This window comes from Acipenser ruthenus, chromosome 13, assembly GCF_902713425.1.
Source record: "Acipenser ruthenus chromosome 13, fAciRut3.2 maternal haplotype, whole genome shotgun sequence".
Classification (NCBI taxonomy): domain Eukaryota; kingdom Metazoa; phylum Chordata; class Actinopteri; order Acipenseriformes; family Acipenseridae; genus Acipenser; species Acipenser ruthenus.
Window position 1 is genome coordinate 21,709,009 of NC_081201.1, and position 19,744 is coordinate 21,728,752.

At 37.9% G+C, this 19,744-nt stretch overlaps 1 protein-coding gene across 1 annotated transcript in view; it reads left to right on the plus strand.

The window, feature by feature from the left end:
* pdzd8 (PDZ domain containing 8) overlaps positions 1-19,744 on the plus strand; it is a 79,547-nt gene that overhangs the window by 22,314 nt on the left and 37,489 nt on the right. Inside the window, exon 3 of the mRNA XM_034031387.3 lies at positions 3,454-3,556. Coding sequence (XP_033887278.2) covers positions 3,454-3,556 — 103 coding nt within the window. The remainder of the gene's footprint in view (positions 1-3,453; positions 3,557-19,744) is intronic.

Here is a 19,744-nt window from a genome sequence, read left to right on the forward strand (position 1 = left end):
TGGCTGTGAAACCTGGACCACTACCACCTGAACTGTCTGAGAAAGCTTCTGAGGATCCTGTAGCAGGACAAAATCCCTAACACAGTAGTCCTTAAATGTGCTGATATGCTGAGCATTCACTCATTACTTATGAAAGCACAACTCAGATGGGCTGGCCATGTGACCAGGAAGCTTGACTTTCGCCTCCCAAAGCAAATCTTCTTCGGTGAACTGAAGGATGGGAAGCGATCGCAAGGTGGGCAAAAGAAACGCTTCAAGGACACCCTGAAGACGTCCCTCAAGAGGTTCAAGATAGAGCTGAAGTCTTGGGAAAGTCTTGCTGTAGAGCGTCTCACCTGGTGTAACCTCATAAGGGATGGTGTAACCATCTCAGAAGCCAAAAGGGTCAGCAATGCCATGTTGAAGAGACAGCAGTGCAAGGCAAAAACCAACAACACTTCCTCTGGGAGCCCTCCTACCAACATATCCTGTCCAGTGTACCACAGAGTGTTTCGGGCTCAGATAGGCCTCATCAGCCATCTGCGCACTCACCGTACTCCTGAGACATCTTAATGTAAATGGTCTTCATCGACTTATGATGGACGAACAAGTGTCACAGACCTACCTTTTATCATTAAGAGTTCTGTGTCTTTGCATCCTTCAGAGGCCTTAAATAGAAAACAGCTCTGCGACGAGGATCTGTGACACATTATCACTGCAGCACCACTCAATGCAATATTTAGACTTGCTTTCTGCCATTTCGACATCCACAGGGTTTTTAGCAGTCCTTTAGCAAGTAAAATGAAATCTGATAATAACTGGAGATAGGGAACCCAAACTGTTTTCATAACTAGCCTATCCATCACTAGTACTGACATCTGAAAGGAAATAGAAAATCTGTAATGAGTTAGAATTTGAGCTTATATAAGGATAAGGGGTTATCACTGAGAATTTAGTATTTTTATTCTACTGTATCTATAGTGGAAAGAGCTTTCTGGACCAGTGCTGTATGTAGTGAGAGATACCACTAAACAACCACTAGAGGGTACACCAGCACAAGCTCTGAAAAGGCTGTGGTTAAGCAATGCTTACTTAACAGATGCTACACAGAAGACACGCCTCTGCCTTGACATTCACTGCCGTGGTATATCGGGGCTGCCCTGGATTTAAGTGCTGAGGTTACAGTGGTGATAAGTATTGATGCGTTCTGTTAATGTCAATGTTATTCCTGTGAGTAGCAATGCAATAAATAGGTATTTTGATTAAATGTGAAAACGTCACGATCCAGTTCTGAATCCAATTGCATAATGATAGATCAAAATGACAGTTAATTTTTATTGGGCTTATGGTAGAAAATATGTATTGTCATGGAAAGTATTAAATGTACATTGTGATTGATTTAAGTATCAAAAAACACTGTCAGTTCTAGGGTATGTGTTAGACCCACACAGCAGTCCCACACCCAGTCGTGGCTCTCAGTATATTATTGAGAAATTCGCAAGTGCAGAAATTTGAGCAATCTGCTCTGAACGGATCACAGCATGAGTAAGTCTTCCCTGAGTCTGTTGGTTTACTATTGGTGTTGTTCATGCAGCTTTAGGGGAGGAAGACATTATTTTACTCTGACCACAAATAAACAAACAAACAAAAAAAAGTGTTCTAATCAAAAATACATTCAATGCCAGAAATCTAAACTTGAATATACTTTTATAAAGATAACTATGTGAACCACACTGTTCCAAATGACACTCCATTGCTAAGCAGATGTGGAGCTTGAACTAAGGAAAGTAATTCTCTGATTTCAGCTGTTGAATTTAGCTTTAAGGACATTTTATTTTCCATACGTGGTACATGTAATACAGTATAAACAGAAGCTTTCCTGATTGTCATGGAGTGCTTATGATGTTCGTACCTGAGTATCCTCTACACCAGGGGTGCCCAATCTTGGTCCTGGAGGGCTGGTGTCCCTCCTGGTTTTTGTTCCAACTGTACACTAAATTGCTTAATTGGACCAATTAAGCTTCTAATAAGTGCTTGATTGGTCCAATTAGGTAATTTAGGGGGCAGTTGGAACAAAAGCCAGGAGGACACCGGCCCTCCAGGACCAGGATTGGGCACCCCTGCTCTACACATTAACCACTCAAGGTGACAAGGATAAATAGTGAGGTCTGTCGTTCCCCCCCCCCCCCATTCTATAATAGGGATGGAAATAAGACTCCTGTTCTATAGCAGTTTGATCCATTCCTGATTTTACTATGAGTGTTTAATAAGACACACCTGAGCTTGTTACCTATACACTGGCTAGTCAAGCCCATAGTAAAACCTGGAATGAGCGAAACTGCTCTGCAATAGGAGTCATGGTGATTTATTATACTGATACAGTAGTCAATCCTGAACACTGAAGACCAACACCAGAGGCCTAGAAATAATAATAGTTTTCCTGAATACCTTGTTGTTGCTTTTCTCCACAAGAGGGCATGGGTTGAGCATGTGATTTACTCAACAGTACAAGTCGAGGTGACAGAACAATAGAAATAAGAACTGAACTATCCTAAAACATTGGTTGACCCTGTCTCTTATGGCAGGGTCTTGCCCCATCCATCTATGTTTGGTTTTATTTCTATGCTTTTCCGAAAGGCCATACATCTGAAAGGTCAACTGCTACCATCTTTTTTTCTTGATTTCCTCCATGTCTCTTCCTCCAATTTCACAGCCACAAAATAAAATGTTTTGCTTCGATTTCTTTTTTTAAGTTATGCAATCTTTTATTAAAGGTTCTTTGTAATGATATTTGATAGGTTTACAGTTTTCCTTGTGTGTATCAAAGTGCCATCCACACTCCTCTGAGAAAAGTGTTGTAATCTGTAAGATTTTAAGTTGCTCTGTGGGGAACATAACTCCGTGGTTTGCCCTGTAATTCCTTCATTGAAGTGCGCTCTCCAGGAGGGCACACATCCTCCCTGACACGGACACATTAGTAATTTATATTGGATGCAGTTGGCATCTAGCACCCACCTACTGAACACCAACTGTCAGCCCTTCAGGGTTTGACAATAATTACATTTGTAATTATCAGTTTATTGGATAAAAATTATATAATTGGTTATCTTAAATCCTGCTTCAATTCCCATTAATTGTGACTTTCTCACATTTTTTTTTTCTTATTTGTCCGCATTTTGCTTCTGGGCTTCTACTTTCCATTGTTGTTTTGTCTCACAATGATTGAAAGGAATTTTCAGATTCCCAGTTTTTGTGGAACTTCACGTGTAACAGGGAGATGCAACTTTTATATATCCCAGAATACATTTCAGGGATGCTATTTGCATAACAAATGAAGCAGTCTTGTACTACCGATGGCAGACGTTTCTGTTTTTGTTTGTGAACTCTATTGTTAAGATACAAGTTTATGATGTATGTATCCATAGAACTACAGTTACATTGCCTAATGATAATTTAGATTTTTCCCTCCCAAAGGTTGTTTATCCTGGGATCCTACGATCGGGAGACCTATGTGCATTGCACCGTGGAGCTGAGCAGCAGCGTGTGGAAAGAAAAACCCAGAAGTTCAATCAAGACGGTGAGTCACATTTTCTACTAAAGCATTCCATTATTCAGCTGCTATTCACAAAGACTCAATGTACCAACATTGTACTCGTGCTAGACGTGTGAAGATAGTCTTTAAATGTATTTTTGTATATGATTTCATGTATATAAAATAACTTCCACTACATCATGTGTCACAGGGAACATTGTATTTTTTTTTTTTTAATGCTGATTTAGGATGTTCTCTGTTAAATTGTCCAGCCTCTCCCTGTTCACGGTCTGCACAACAAATCAGAATTTTATTATTATTATTATTTGTTTATTTAGCAGACGCCTTTATCCAAGGCGACTTAGAGACTAGGGTGTGTGAACTATGCATCAGCTGCAAAGTCACTTACAATTACGTCTCACCTGAAAGACGAAGCACAATGAGGTTAATTGACTTGCTCAGGGTCACACAATGAGTCAGTGGCTGAGGTGGGATTTGAACCGGGGACCTCTTGGTTACAAGCCCTTTTCTTTAACCATTGGAGCACACAGCCTCCTGAATTTGTTCCTCTTTGCTTAAAGGAATTTCACACTGGAAATAGAGAGACAATCGATATAAACTTTAACCAAAGGACCACACAGCCTCCTGAATTTGTTCCTCTTTGCCATAAACAATTATGCCTATGGTGTCTGACTTATGGGGCACCCTGTATATTATCAATATTCTACATTTTAGCATTTGCTTTGTTCCTGAAATAATGACTGAGCCATTACATGTAGCTGTTGAAATGTCAGCTGTAATGACTGTCTGCATACCAACAAGTTACAGCATTACAGGAGCTATTTGTTTGTTTGTCCATGTACGTAAATGTCACTCAACTGGTTTAAACATGTTTAAGATGTAATTATATCTTAATTGCTGTAACTCTAATTCAATATCCTGAAGGCCACATGCCACAAGAACACCCCAGCCCCACCTATTATAGAAGACATGCTATACCAGTTCACCCCACCAGGTGGCAGCTCACTTACACAAATTCTGCTAATGTTGCTTTACATGTTTTATACAATATATGAGAGAGACAACCTCTAAATAAAAGGTTGTAACTATACAGTGCCACAGGATGCTATATTGAACTTTATAGTCAGTACACATCAATACTGTACACATAATGCTTTATTTCCACAACTGATATTAATTGGGGTGGGAATCAGTTGTATGGTTGGTTAAATGTGATATTACCTGGAGAGTTAGCTTGTCTGCATTTGACTTCCATTATATTCTGGCCAGAACATTTCAATGTGGTGATTAAAAAGCATTGACCTTGAAAGCCGTAGTTTTCAGAGGGTTTGGCTGTGCTGTGGATGTCAGGTCATTGTAATCTATGTTTTTTTGATACTGATATTTTTGTATTTACAGTACAGCTATGACAGGGGATGTACGTCAATGTCCCTATCATCGCATGCTTTAGACTCGCAGTTTTATTGTGCTGTGAAGCACACTGGCTGCTTATTTCCATAATCGTCCTTTGGCCATTGGTGTTGAACTGTCTCTCTCTAAAGCTTGAACCTCACACCCTCTACATTTCCACTGAAAGTGTAGTACAGTTGCTGTTCACATTGTTATACTTGGCAGTGCAAGATCTACCAGTCATCCTACAGCTCTGGCCAAAAGTTTTGCATCACCCTATAGAATTAACAAATTTTGCTTTATACAGTCAAATGAAACCTGCTGAATAATTTTACGTCAACAACATATTGAATTACATATCTATGTAGTTTTCCATATTCCTAACAAAAAACTGACTAATTGAAAATTGTGACCTTTTGAAATCTAACATGATATACTGTATTACTATTATGACTTCTGGTAGACTTTTGCAAAATCATTTTGTAGTTTATTTGATTACGTGAAGTTAAATAATCTAAATTCTGTTCATATATATATATATATATATATATATATATACAGTACTGTGCAAAAGTTTTAGGCAGGTGTGAAAAAATGTAAAGTAAGAATGCTTTCAGAAATAGACATTTTAATAGATTATATTTATCAATTAACTAAATGCAAAGTGAGTGAACAGAAGAAAAATCTAAATCAAATCCATATTTTGTGTGACCACCCTTTGCCTTCAAAACAGCATCAATTCTTCTAGGTACACTTGCACAAAGTCAAGGATTTTGTAGGCATATAGTCAGGTGTATGTTTAAACAATTATTCCAAACAGATGCTAATGATCATCAATTCAATATGTAGGTTGAAACACAATCATTAACTGAAACAGAAACAGCTGTGTAGGAGGAATAAAACTGGGTGAGGAACAACCAAACTCAGCTAACAAGGTGAGGTTGCTGAAGACAGTTTACTGTCAAAAGTCATACACCATGGCAAGACTGAGCACAGCAACAAGACACAAGGTAGTTATACTGCATCAGCAAGGTCTCTCCCAGGCAGAAATTTCAAGGCAGACAGGGGTTTCCAGATGTGCTGTCCAAGCTCTTTTGAAGAAGCACAAAGAAACGGGCAACGTTGAGGACCGTAGACGCAGTGGTCGGCCAAGGAAACTTACTGCAGCAGATGAAAGACACATCATGCTTACTTCCCTTCGCAATCGGAAGATGTCCAGCAGTGCCATCAGCTCAGAATTGGCAGAAAACAGTGGGACCCTGGTACACCCATCTACTGTCCGGAGAAGTCTGGTCAGAAGTGGCCTTCATGGAAGACTTGCAGCCAAAAAGCCATACCTCCGATGTGGAAACAAGGCCAAGCGACTCAACTATGCACGAAAACACAGGAACTGGGGTGCAGAAAAATGGCAGCAGGTGCTCTGGACTGATGAGTCAAAATTTGAAATATTTGGCTGTAGCAGAAGGCAGTTTGTTCGCCGAAGGGCTGGAGAGCGGTACACGAATGAGTCTGCAGGCAACAGTGAAGCATGGTGGAGGTTCCTTGCAAGTCTGGGGCTGCATTTCTGCAAATGGAGTTGGGGATTTGGTCAGAATTAATGGTCTCCTCAATGCTGAGAAGTACAGGCAGATACTTATCCATCATGCAATACCATCAGGGAGGCATCTGATTGGCCCCAAATTTATTCTGCAGCATGACAACGACCCCAAACATACAGTGAAAGTCATTAAGAACTATCTTCAGCGTAAAGAAGAACAAGGAGTCCTGGAAGTGATGGTATGGCCCCCACAGAGCCCTGATCTCAACATCATCAAGTCTGTCTGGGATTACATGAAGAGAGAGAAGCAACTGTGTGCAAGTGTACCTAGAAGAATTGATGCTGTTTTGAAGGCAAAGGATGGTCACACCAAATATTGATTTGATGTAGATTTTTCTTCTGTTCACTCACTTTGCATTTTGTTAATTGATAAATATAAACTATTAACATGTCTATTTTTGAAAGCATTCTTACTTTACAGCATTTTTTCACACCTGCCTAAAACTTTTGCACAGTACTGTGTATGTGTATATATATGTGTGTATATATATATATATATATATGTGTGTGTGTATATATATATATATGTGTGTGTGTGTGTGTATATATATATATATATATATATATATATATATATATATATATTATATAAATAATATCTCTAATGCAAAACTTTTGGCAATAGCTGTACACATGTGTATGCCCTTGATCATTATTCAGGGTTTATTTCCACACACAATACAGTGAGCAGATAGGCTTTGTGTTTCAAGCAGTCTTGTATAAAGAGCCTGCAGCTCTGTAGTGCTGGATCCACTGGGGCAGCGGGAACAGGGGAGTTTAGTCCCCTGATTGACAGGCGGATAATTGCCTGTTGCCTTTCTGATTTATCTGCCTTTTCCTGCCTCCTGGCATCTGCGAGTAGCTAGTCCCAGAGATTGCGCACTCTCCCATATTAAATGGGATCTGAAATCATAATGCAATGATAAGAACAGCCATAAAAGGGATGCTCTCGAAAACTGCTTATCTACTTTGTAGACTGCCCTTTTACTGACAATAATGGTCTTATTTCATTAAAATGCAGTCTTGTGTGCTGTGGTAATATGTTAGTTGTCTCTTAAAACACACTGGTATTGTTATCTTGCTTTTAAATAGCATTACAAAAAACAAGCCTGGTCTAGTCTTTTAAGAAAGATTGGATAAATCACTTCTTTGTTCTTATAGCAATGATATTCTAAAGGAGTATATTGAAGAATCCTCTTCTTACTGTCTAGACCCAATATGGTTTATATATGTGATGCACACAAATGAAATATTTACTATGGAAGTTTTTTAATGGAACTGCCATAGGGTACAGTCTGTTTGCTGAAATTCATTTCTCTAATACCAGTGTAACTGATATTTCCCTATAAAACCCTATTCTTAAGTCTATGATTGCAGGTTACTACTGACGACAGTACTGTACTATCCTCTAATCCCTATTATGACGACAGGTCACGCTGATAATTCTGATTACAGGCACGATCTGATGTAAATGGAATTAATTTTTTTGAAACTTTTTTTTAAATGATCTGACTATTTCAAAGTGCTTTGAAAGTTCAAGTAGACAGTTTTCAAATAGAAAGCTTATTTGTTAGAAAAAAAATGTCCTCTCGATTTACCGTTGTGTCAGAGGCTGAAAGGCAGAACTTTGTAGCACAGCAGCAAAATACCAACACTATAAGGAAAACCATCCCGCCATCCTCAGATCATACTTGGCAGAAAATACTTGATCATACACATGAAACTCTAAGTTACAGCCTCCAGAGCATTTTTGGGCATAACTACATTTTTAACAAAATTCAGCATGAAATTTCCACGCCACTTGTATTTTCACGCCGTCACTTGTAAGCAAAATTCCTTTATAGTATAGACCCTTGTGCCAGTGCTACAGTACATTAAACAGACAACTAATTCATTATACATACATTTATCTACCAAATGTATTTGTTTATTTTGGTATAGTATTTTATTTTTTTATTGACAATTTTCTGGTAAAAAGCTGTAAAAATCAACTTTTTGTTAAGCCTGGCAATTTGTCCATAAAATCTGTGTGCTCCACTTGTAATACACACAATAATGTAACATGTTTGTGAACTATATTTAATTATTTACAAAAAAAAGATCTGCGCATAAATCCGAGACATTCTATTTGCATGACTGAAGTGAAGCTTCACTTTTGTGTGTTACAGTCTCTGCAGGTCAAAAGTCCACCTTCCCCTCTAAAGCCGGCGTTACAAGCTGAAATCCCATCTGAAATAATGACAGATTAAAGCCCCTGTGATGCCAAGGATATTAGTATTCAACTATTGCATTTTGCAAAATGCATCTCAGCTGGTATTTGGTATCTGTTTTACTTTTTAAAGAGCTAATCCTAGCAGGATGGAAAGATGAGGATTTTCAAAAGGTCACTCTCCCGTTTTAATCCTCGCATCTCTGAAAAGCGACCAAGACGCAGATTGACGATGACATTCAAAAGTCTTTATTAATAACTTGCTTAAAGCAATTAATGGCAATTATTTGTACATTTTACGTGGCTGCTCTTAATTAGTATTTAGACAAGTTGCCAGCATCACAAGAGTTTTCTCTCGCTGCTCAGCCAACACGAGAGAGCTCTTCTCAATCCTGCGATTGTAGCCAGCACAATAATTCTGTAAATCTTAAGCTGCACTTTCAGTCGCTGTATAGGTCGCAAATATGCATGTTTTAAAGATGTATGTGTTCTGGTAAGTCTGTATTATTATTTTTAAACATATTTGGTACTACGCTAGGTTAAAGAAATCTCTGTTTGCAGTCCAAGCTTTCAGGTAGTGTTGCACTTCCTTGGTCATTTTCCCCACCCCTTAAACAGCTTCTTTCATATCATTAACCAATCAGCTGCTTCTCCTATTGACTGAAATGTTTTCATCCAATAACACGCCTTGACCCTGTAGACACTGCTGAGGTTAAATTACCCAGGAAGTGTAAGGGTAACATATTTCCAGAGAGAAAGGCACGGAAACCGAGAACTCTTTCTTTCACATATGTTGCTTTCAGAACTGTACATTCAAGACCTGTGTAGCTAATTTGAAGTGGAGAACAAGAAGGGAATTATTTTGTTAGCTGCAATCACTCAAACACCCACTGCCATTCAGTCCTGGGCCTTGCAAGTAACGAATTGTGACCAACAGTGTGGAGATTTGTTTATTTTGTGTCCTTCGTGGAGTTCTGACAAGTCTGGTTAACAGTGACTCATTTAAATGTGATGAATATTTCCACAGACAAGAACTAACATTTGTGCCACAGTACTGACACCTGCTTTGTTTTTTAAAAAGACGTATCGGGTAAAAGCTGGGTTTACCTTGTTGTTCTTTTGATTTGTTGAGCACCTTTCCGCTAATTTAAAAAAAAAAAATTAAAAAACAAGAATAAAATGAATATTTTTCGAGAAACGAATGTTCTTTTTTTTTTTTTAATTATTATTTTTTTTACTTGTGATGCTTGCTTTTAGTTCCACTGGATATCGTCAGTGAATTGAAACGGTTCCAGCGACTGCAAAGTGAGCAGGCTGTGTAGTCTGAACTGCTAGTTGTTGATATAGTAATAACACATGTATATTTTTTGGTGCATTTGAAGGCTTTTGGTGAAGTCTACATATTTGCTTAGTCTTGCTTTTTTAATATTTTCTTAATGCATGTATTATATCGCTATGTATCCTAATATGCACTTACATTTTTATTAGATTCTTGCTTCTGAATAATGAATTCTCCTCTATGCATCGTTACTGCAGATTTGTATATTTGATTATGAAATTGCTTGCTGATTGCACCTCTAATCTCTTGTGAAGTAAACCCAGCTGTCACATGACCGGGTCCGCTCTCGGCTATGAGATGCCCTTCTGTGTGTGTCAAACACTGTTAGCACTCGCTGCTCACTTTCTGGGTTAAACACAAAGGAATAATTGTAACCTTTTGCACAGATTATTTATCCTCCAAAGTTCATTTCTGTATTAGTTGGGTTTCAGAGACAGGCACGCAGTGTGCGTCATTCACAGTGCTGTTTGAAGCAGAAAACACAGTGAAATGCTGTGTTTTCACCAGGTAGGACCTACAGTATTGAGAACAGGTTCTCGTTTGGAGACCTGAGGCACAGTGCAGTGGTGCGCAAAGTGGGGAGTGCGGTGAGTCAGTAAGGGGGTGTGCAACTAAAGGGGCAGTTCTATTAAAAAAGGATAGAATATTTTAAAAAATTACATAAAGCACAGCTAAATTAGTCCAAGTTCTTACCTTTCAAATGAGCTGTTGATGATCACTCTAGGACTTGTACAACCGAAATGATTATTATTATTATTATTTTTTGGGTTTTTTTTGTGAAAACCCAGATTTATTTTTTCAGATAATAGATTTAATTGCTGAACGATAATGTTTTTCTGTTTAGGTAAATGTTGAATCACTAAAAAAAAAAAAAGATTCAGAGATGTATTTGTTATAAATGTTAGCTAAATGTTGACTTGCCAAGTGTTAAATATACTATATATATATATATATATATATATATATATATATATATATATATATATAGACTGATTTTAAATGTTTAATTTGTTATACCCTTATGTATTTAGCTAAATCTGGACTTTTTGGGGTTTAAATCTAGGAAACAATATGCGACTTACAAAAAATTGGGGAATAAAACACCTGTTAAAATATAAAGGTAAGTTCTAACATTTTAACATGTGTGTCAGCAGGGTGGGTGGCGCGCGTTATATGTTAAAGGGGACCGGCATAAAAAAATGTGCACCACTACTCCACTGCAGTGGTTCTCAAACTTTTTGGACTGCGCCCCACTTCCTCTTGCGCACACACATACACCTGCAACACACATACACACACACACACCCACACACACCCCCGCAACACACACACATATATGTACATATACTGGTAAAAAAAAAAATCTAACATACCTGCGGCTTCTCTGTATGTCAATGCTGTTTTTTTTTTTTTTTATGCAGAAACCAGCCATTGTAAACCTGTAAATTACAGATTACCGATTGTGACCAACTCTCACTACATAGTAAACTGATCAACAACATACATTACCAGATGGCAGCAGACTTCCAAAAATATGCAAGCTAAAAGGCACCAGTCAGATGTACAACACCATCTACAAACGTTGACATGCCTAGAGGTGTCAGCATAAAGATTTGTTTTAAGTTAATATATACCGTATAACAGGAAATTTTGGCTGGTATTAAATTCGACGGATTTATATGTTCTACAGATTTTTTTCACAGCACGTTAACAAAAAAAGTCAGTTTTGCATTTATACTTTTAATTCCAAAAACATTTAAATAAATGTTTACTTAATTAAATATGTCTGCTAAAACCAGTATCATTTACAGTAACTCGTTATAGTATCTACAATGTAACTGCAGCAACTTGGAGAACAACAAAGAAGGCCTTCAGTTACAGTATTTATCGTTCTTATATGGCCCTTAATTCTAAGAACCAGTCAACTTTTATGATAAGCATTTGCTGTCTGTCAGTTTTCAAATGTAAGCTATGGTTCACAACACAACACAGTGGAACGATCACAGTACTACCATGCAGTAATTGTATGGCAGTATTGCCACGTGTGAAACTTTTAACAATAAAGCTGAAGCGAAAATGCTTTTATTTACTTCAAAATCATTTCAAACTGGTTAATAGAGTAGCAAAATCAACTCCGGTTTATACAGTGCAAAGCGTTTTAACGTTTTGTGTTGTTTCTGGACTTTGCCATACCTGCACGATGCCTGCATTAATAGTCGTATCTACAATGTATCGACAATACAGACTTTCAACTGTTTTGGCTGTTACTTAAACCTTTCTGAAAAAAGAACACAAAAATGCTTAACATAAAAAAGAACAGTCCTACTACAGTAGCAGACAGTTTACACTGCCTCTGGGTTTCTGATCGCATCATCAATTCCACATTTTTTAAATCTATTGATGGAAATGTCCGGTCTACTTTTAATGTTTTCAAGCAAATTGGGTTCATCACTGCCATTCTCATATCCACTTTGATATCTGACAAATTATTTCTCTTTATTCTGTTCTGTATACCAGTCTGAGGGCGGGACGCTACGAGTACTGTATGCAACCCTCCGATTGGTGGAAGTATTATTGGTGATCCAATCAAAATAGCCAATAAAGCCCAAAAAAAGTATCCGCCCGTTATACGGTATTGGCTGGGTTAAGATGTGCACTGCTCTAGTGGATCAGTATGATTCTACCACATAGAAAATACATGTATATCTTGTGTCCAGTAGGGGCAGAGTGTTGCAGGAGTGTCTTGTGTACCAGATGCATTGCCGGGATAGACACAAGTCTGAGAGCTCTGTTGAGGACACAGGGGGTGATGGTGACTGAAACAGAAAATTATACAAAGTGAATCAGAAGAATAGATGAGTTCAAATCATTCTTCATGCTTCACAGCCATACCAGGTTGCACTTTGACACCCCTGCTCTCCCTTGTAGGTGTGTTCATTGGGGTCTTTTACTGTGCAGACAGAGCCAGTTGGTTTGATGAGAAGATGATTGTGGTACAGCACAGTCTTATTATCTTACAGGGGTTGTGCAATAGCAAAACCTCTAAATAAGGCTGTACATTCCTGGAGTTTAAACAGAAGTAAGTGTTTGCTGATAACAGTCATAATAACAATAACCATCTGTATGTCAAGGGTTTCAGTAAATAACATTGGAATCAGAATTTAATTTGGTGCAAAGCGAACTGAACTGAGAAATGTATGTTGTTATTTTTGTTAACCCTCCAAGTACAAAGCATTGTGTGTTCACTAAATGAAGATGTAAGAGCTAAGTGTAAAAGCTCTGCTTGGGTCAAAATGAAAAGAAGTACTGTACTGAAAATAAATGCTGTAAATGTAAAACAAAGTCAAAATCTTAAGACAAATGTTACGACAAAAAAGGCTTGGCTGTGATCAAATAGCTTGAAATGAAATTCACCTTCAGCATAATGTGTGCACTTCTCATATAGGAACATGTAAGACCTGCTGTAGGCAATTATAGCAATACATATTAGGTAAGATTTACTGGAATCCATTTGTTAGCTCTGTGTGCTTTTAATGTCTTACCACACTTCCAGAGCCAGTGCATTCTGTAAAGCGCTTTGGTTTATATTTTCAAAGCATTTCCTCCATTTTATGTCCTATTTTTGAAAGGAGCAAAAGCCATGTTAATATTACAAAATTAGTTATTTGGTTTTAGTTCTAGTTTTGTAAAATGAACAGGTGATTTACCTCTTTAAAAAAATTGGTGTTAAGACTGGAGTAAACGCTTTGAAAATATGGCCCTCTGTTATATTGTGGTGGGGGAAAAATCAACTAAAGTTCAACTACTGTACAGCTTTACTGATCACTGCCCACTGTATAATAGCTTACGAATTAGCTTGATATCCTGTTAAGATTGTTTCCTGTGTCAATTTCTTTCTTCCTTCAATAAAAAGGCCAATCCTGTCATTTTATACTTTTTGTGTATTGGTGACAGTGTCATTCTAAATATACTTGCAGCTGTGATCTATTCATTTTTCTCAGTGGAAATACCGGTGTGGACAGTAGCCTCAATGACTTAATTTCCATACCTCGTGTTTGTGCTTGCAGCCCTTTGTGATGTTCTCTTTGTAATTCTCTTGTTCTTGTTGCAAATATAAATATGAAGGCAGGGACTGGGGCTGAGTGCCTTTAATGAAAATCTGATCTCGTCGTTTTCAAAGGGATTGGTTGATCGTGGTTTTTACTGTGTAAACAGAAAGACATATATATGAGATAACACTGTTTCATTAGCTTGTGCTGAAACGCCTTCCTGCCAAAAACTCAACACTTGCTTTTCTTTTTTGTTTTGTTCTTTTTTTTTTAAGCATAATTCTTTATTTTTTTAAATTGGGAGTTATACTACAGTAGTTACTCTGGCCAACTTGGAATAAACCATGACAGGACTGAACTTTGAGAAAGCTAGGGTATTAATTACCACAGATACCGTATCCCTGGTGTTTCAGTGTCATTTAGTTATTTTTTGGACAGTTGTAACACCACATACAAAAGGGTATTTTAATATCTGTGGATATATTAGGAGAGATAGGCAGTCAAAAACATCCTGGTGTCTTCTTGTTCCCTTTTGTTAAACGGGCAAACATATACTATACAGTACACTGTTCCGTCGCCATGCCTCCAACCATGGGCAGGTACCAAACTGTTCAGTAATCAACATGGAAGAAGACATGTCCAAGATGAATGTGTTTAAATTGGTTATGAATATCCTTATGGTGATAAAGTTACGGAGGATGCAATGCATTTCCTTGGTCTGCAGCATTGGCGGATACCAGACAGTGAGCGTGGCTGTATAACAGCGGAAGCTAGCATTGGTTAATATTGGTGCACATGGGTTGAGGAGGATGCTGTACGGTGGAATGCAAGGGTGGCATTATAACAGTGGGGGGTGGATGGTACTGCAGTCAATCTCCATGAAACTGGGCAGACTTGTAGGGATTGGAATGAACAAGGGAATGCGGTTTGTTTTAACATGTCTGAATGATTATTTTGCAAAAATGTTGAGTTAAGAAAGCTTTTTAAAATACTGTTTTCGACCAAAATATTTGGCAAGTCACACTCATTAAACCTATTTTGCGCCTGAAATGTTGGCGACCTGTTGCAATATATGAAGTATGTATTGTTAGTGTAATGTGATTCGTGGCAAAAATTGTTTTTTTTTTGGTTTTTTTGCGAAAAATACATAATAGAAGGCTCACAAATATTTATGGATTTACAGTATTTGTTGTACGTTTTGGTTTCCTTCTGCTTTGGTTTCCTTCTGCGATTTCTCCTGTGGGTTTATTCTTGTAATACAGAACTTAGACACATCAATTTAATTAGTGTTATAATGCCAGGTTATCTAAATGACTGTCCAGTCTGCATTGTATTTTTTGGTTTACATACAGGAGCAGAAACTGACAGATTCTGACAGTGACTCAGTGAAGGGACTGGTTGTCATGGAAATGGTATTACTTGACTGAGGGAGTGTAAGACAATGAGAAGTTCCAGCAAATTAAATAACGAGCTGGGCTTTTCAATACATTTCAAAACACTAGGTCTTAAGACTTGTCTTTTATTTAATTTAAAATGTAATTTAATAGTTGCCTGTTTTGTTAAATTATGCATTAATGGTAAAAAATAGGCGTCATCCTATCCTCATGAAATAGGAATACTGAACTGTACCGTCAGTGCTGGTGAATGAGATACTGGATTACTGTACAGTTTTAATAGCTCAATGTTCTCATTTAGGACAATCAAATAATATAGCTGTATAATTATGTAGTCTGGTTAGGAGCAGCTGCAGAAATTACAGCTTGTTGTGCAACGCACATTGACCATGGCACAGCATCATTTTAATAACATTGATATTAGCTTGCCAATGCAAATGACCCGAAACATCCTGACATTCCCAACAGCCACAACAGCATGGGTTAACACTTCCATTTTAAAGCTGTATTGCCCATACATTTAAATATTGTTAGAGCTGTATGAGCCAAATGACCCATAGAGTCATGCCTTTTAGAGAGTGAAGCATTAGAAATGTGTTTGGATGCACTTAGCACCTACAGTAGCACCCACTACGCAACGCCAACTACCAACCCTCTATCAAAGTGTGTCAAGGCTGCTTGCCCATCATGACTGAAACTGACTCAACAGGGAGATGCAGTTTTTATGTGTCACAGAATACATGTTAATGTGCTACTTTAATCAGTCTGGTGAGGGACAGCCCGTTGACAAAAAGGTGTGTACAGTACTACAGATGGCAGATGTTTGTTTTGTATGTGAATGATGGTGTTAAAATGGTAGTTTATGATATGTTCATCCTAAAATAACAGAAGCAGCTATTTCTTGAGTTGTTTTTAATTAGAATGTCAACAGCATTGACCACTCATCTGGGTGTCATCCGCTGCTTGTTGTACAGAAAATAATCTCTGCTTATCCAGTTGAGATGGGACTTGGTAAGGACATTCTTTAGCACACCTAGGGGTCTATTCATAAAGGGTTAACGCCTGTCGAAATGAGAAAACAGGAGTACATGAGTGGATTTCGTCCATAGCCGCCTATTTAACGGCAGTTGCTATTCATAAGAGATAACTGAAATGCGTCATTAAGCCCCAACGATTTTTGTCTAATGAAGGCCTGTTTTAAACAAATTGAGGTAAATCTCAATTCAAGTATATCAATCACATATCATACAGGCACACTGTTAATGACACGATGGGTGCTGCTGTCGGTAGATTCCATTTGTTTATGTTCCCAACAGCTAACGACGGAACTGAGCGAATGTTTATAGAGCTGATGATGTCATCAAAAGGGGACGGATTTCGGTCGTGAGCGAATATATACCCATTCATAAATTGCGTAGCGACAGTCGTCGGTCTGCACAGATCATTTTATGAATATCTATATGGATGACTTTAGTTAGTTTTAAATGAAATTCAAGTACCTGGGACAGTCGGCAAGTACTTTTATGAATAGACCCTGTAGTCTGTTATTATTACTATTATTTATTTAGCAGACGCCTTTATCAAAAGGCGACTTACAGAGGCTAGGGTGTGTGAACTACGCATCAGCTGCAGAGTCACTTACAACAATGTCTCACCCGAAAGACGGAGCACAAGGAAGTTAAGTGCTTGCTTAGGGTCACACAATGAGTCAGTGGCTGGGGTAGGATTTGAACCGGGGACCTCCTGGTTACAAGCCCTTTTCTTTAACCACTGGACCACACAGCCTCCTGTTCTACGTAGATATGCTATATTTTGACATACTGTACAGAACTGTTTACAGTATATACTCTACTTTCTTGGTTGGGATGCGTATGGTTTTATACTGTCTTGAATTTATTGTAGAAGACTAAAACAGTCTGTTTTTATGACCTTTTAAAGTCTAATGATGTTAGACATAAAGAACTGTTCTGCAGGAGGCTTAACCTAATTCAAATGAAGGCTGGCAGTAATCTCTTTCTCCCTTACTCTAATGGCAGGAATCGCCTTAATAGGGAATATAAAAAAAAAAAAACACAGCAATTCACCAAGAAGCGATTTACAATGGCCTTTTTTTAACTATTATTAGCTAATTAAGGAAATCGGGAACAATGTAAATTTATGAGGCATTCAGGTTGCGAGTTCTGTTTGATGTTGTGAATGGGTTTGGCCAGGTGTTTGTGTATCTGTCCCTGCTTAATTAAATCTGCATTGTGTAGTGGGCTGGCACAGAAAGGTCACTGTTATGAATATTGCTCACCCACTCTTCCTGTCTGCCTGCTCCTTTCACCCTAGTTCCTCGTTCATTGTTCTCTTAGCACTGACCCTATTAAGTCAGCGGTGTCTCTTTTTTTAGTTTGATATTGAGACGAGATTGAGGATATATGTCTGGAACAAGTAGTTGGTCATGAACAGTAATTCACTGGTTGAACTAGTTAGGTACATTTTTGTATACACTACATTTTTGAAAACCTGCTTCCCTTATGAAAGTTTACCAGTTTTTCCATGGATTAGCACTGCTATGCATTTACCAGTTTACTATAGTTTGCTGTTTTTTTTTATATGCCTTACCCTATCTCTCTGGGCTTTTAAATGCTTGCTTATGCTATGCTTTATTATAGTTTTCTGGATTTTTACCGCAGGTGTGAAAGGTAGAACATCCCAATTGGCTATTGAATGGTCACATGACCAGTAATAGTTCCAAAAAACATGCTCCTGTAGTCGAGCTTTAAATGGTGCCTCCTGCCCCCAAAATAGATTAAATGGCGGACCAGCCAAGCAGCGCAGATTTCTCTTTATGAATATTCTATAATAAGAGTTTAATGAAAGATCTTGACTGCAATTTTTACCTTGTGGCAGGAAGTCTGCAGTTCCAAGCATTATTGCAACAGTTTTCCACTATACTGCACTGTGCTGTAAGCCTCAAGTCCAGCCAATTGCACAGTATACAGTATTAAAACTTTGCAAGCAACATATATTCAACTCATAAGTTACTAACAGGTGCAAATGCTTTTATTGTAGATTTTTAACGCACATTTTTGGTGTATGTAAAATGGGATCCAAATAAAAGCTTGCGCCACGCACAATCCAGGCTCGTGATTTCTGAGCCCTGCTGCACACACTCATTGTCTTATCAGTTTTAGAAACAGCGCAGTCAAATTCCAATCATTTACAGATAAGTGCATAACAAATTATATTGCAGTTTCCTTGTGTTTTTTTGTATATTGAACTCACTCCATTCAACTTGATTTGCTGTGACATCTCACAAGATTGCAACTTAGAAGATTTTAGTTGCTAGGCATGTCGGAGCACTACTGCAGTTAAAATACATAGAGCTAACAAAATAATTCCAGAAAATCGTACCTATCTTGCCATCTCTTCATAAATCTCATTATAAAAGAGGCACACATTCTAGTAAGCGTGTAGATTTTGGAATGGTATTTTTTTAAAAGCTAGTGTTAAAGAACAAAGCTTACTGCTCTCTCCTTGCAGACAACTCATTGCTACTTTAAAGAAGTCACAGGAAGAATGCATGGGCATTGAAAACATATCATTGGAAAAACAGAGATTACAGCGAACTTGCTTCAAAGAGATTTAAAAACTCCTAGAAGCCTCACAATCTACTTCTCAGTACTGTAGCCCATCGCTGCTTTTTCAGTGGCCCACATGTTTTCTCTGCATTCCTTATGCAACCTCTTGAAGTGCGATGTAAGATGATCCCAATACTGTGCCGACCCATAAACAATAACAGCGAGGCTAGAAAAACTTAAAGAAAATCGTGCTGCAGCTGGTCATACAAAACTTTCAAAGGTAGAAAAAAGTTGAAATTACCACAGACTCGTGGACCCTATTCCTCAATCTTCCCATAGGTGGAAGGCTTTTTTCACTTGAAATTGTTCTGTAAGCTTTTGGACCGAACAGCCATTTATGCTTAGTACAGTTTTTTTTTGTATGTTGGAACTACTGCACTAAAGTAAAGGACCCCTGAGACACACTTCAAAAAGGTAGGCCAGGTATCTCTTTTTAGAATTTAATGTAAAGTTGTGTGGATACATGAATTTGAATACTTTACATTATTTAGTAATACCTGGTTTATGTAAACATTTAAACGCTGACTTTGAAAAGAATTTAAACGTTCATAAAAATTTACCAAAAGTACATCCCTAGTTTGTTGTATCTTAATATAAAATAAACTTGAT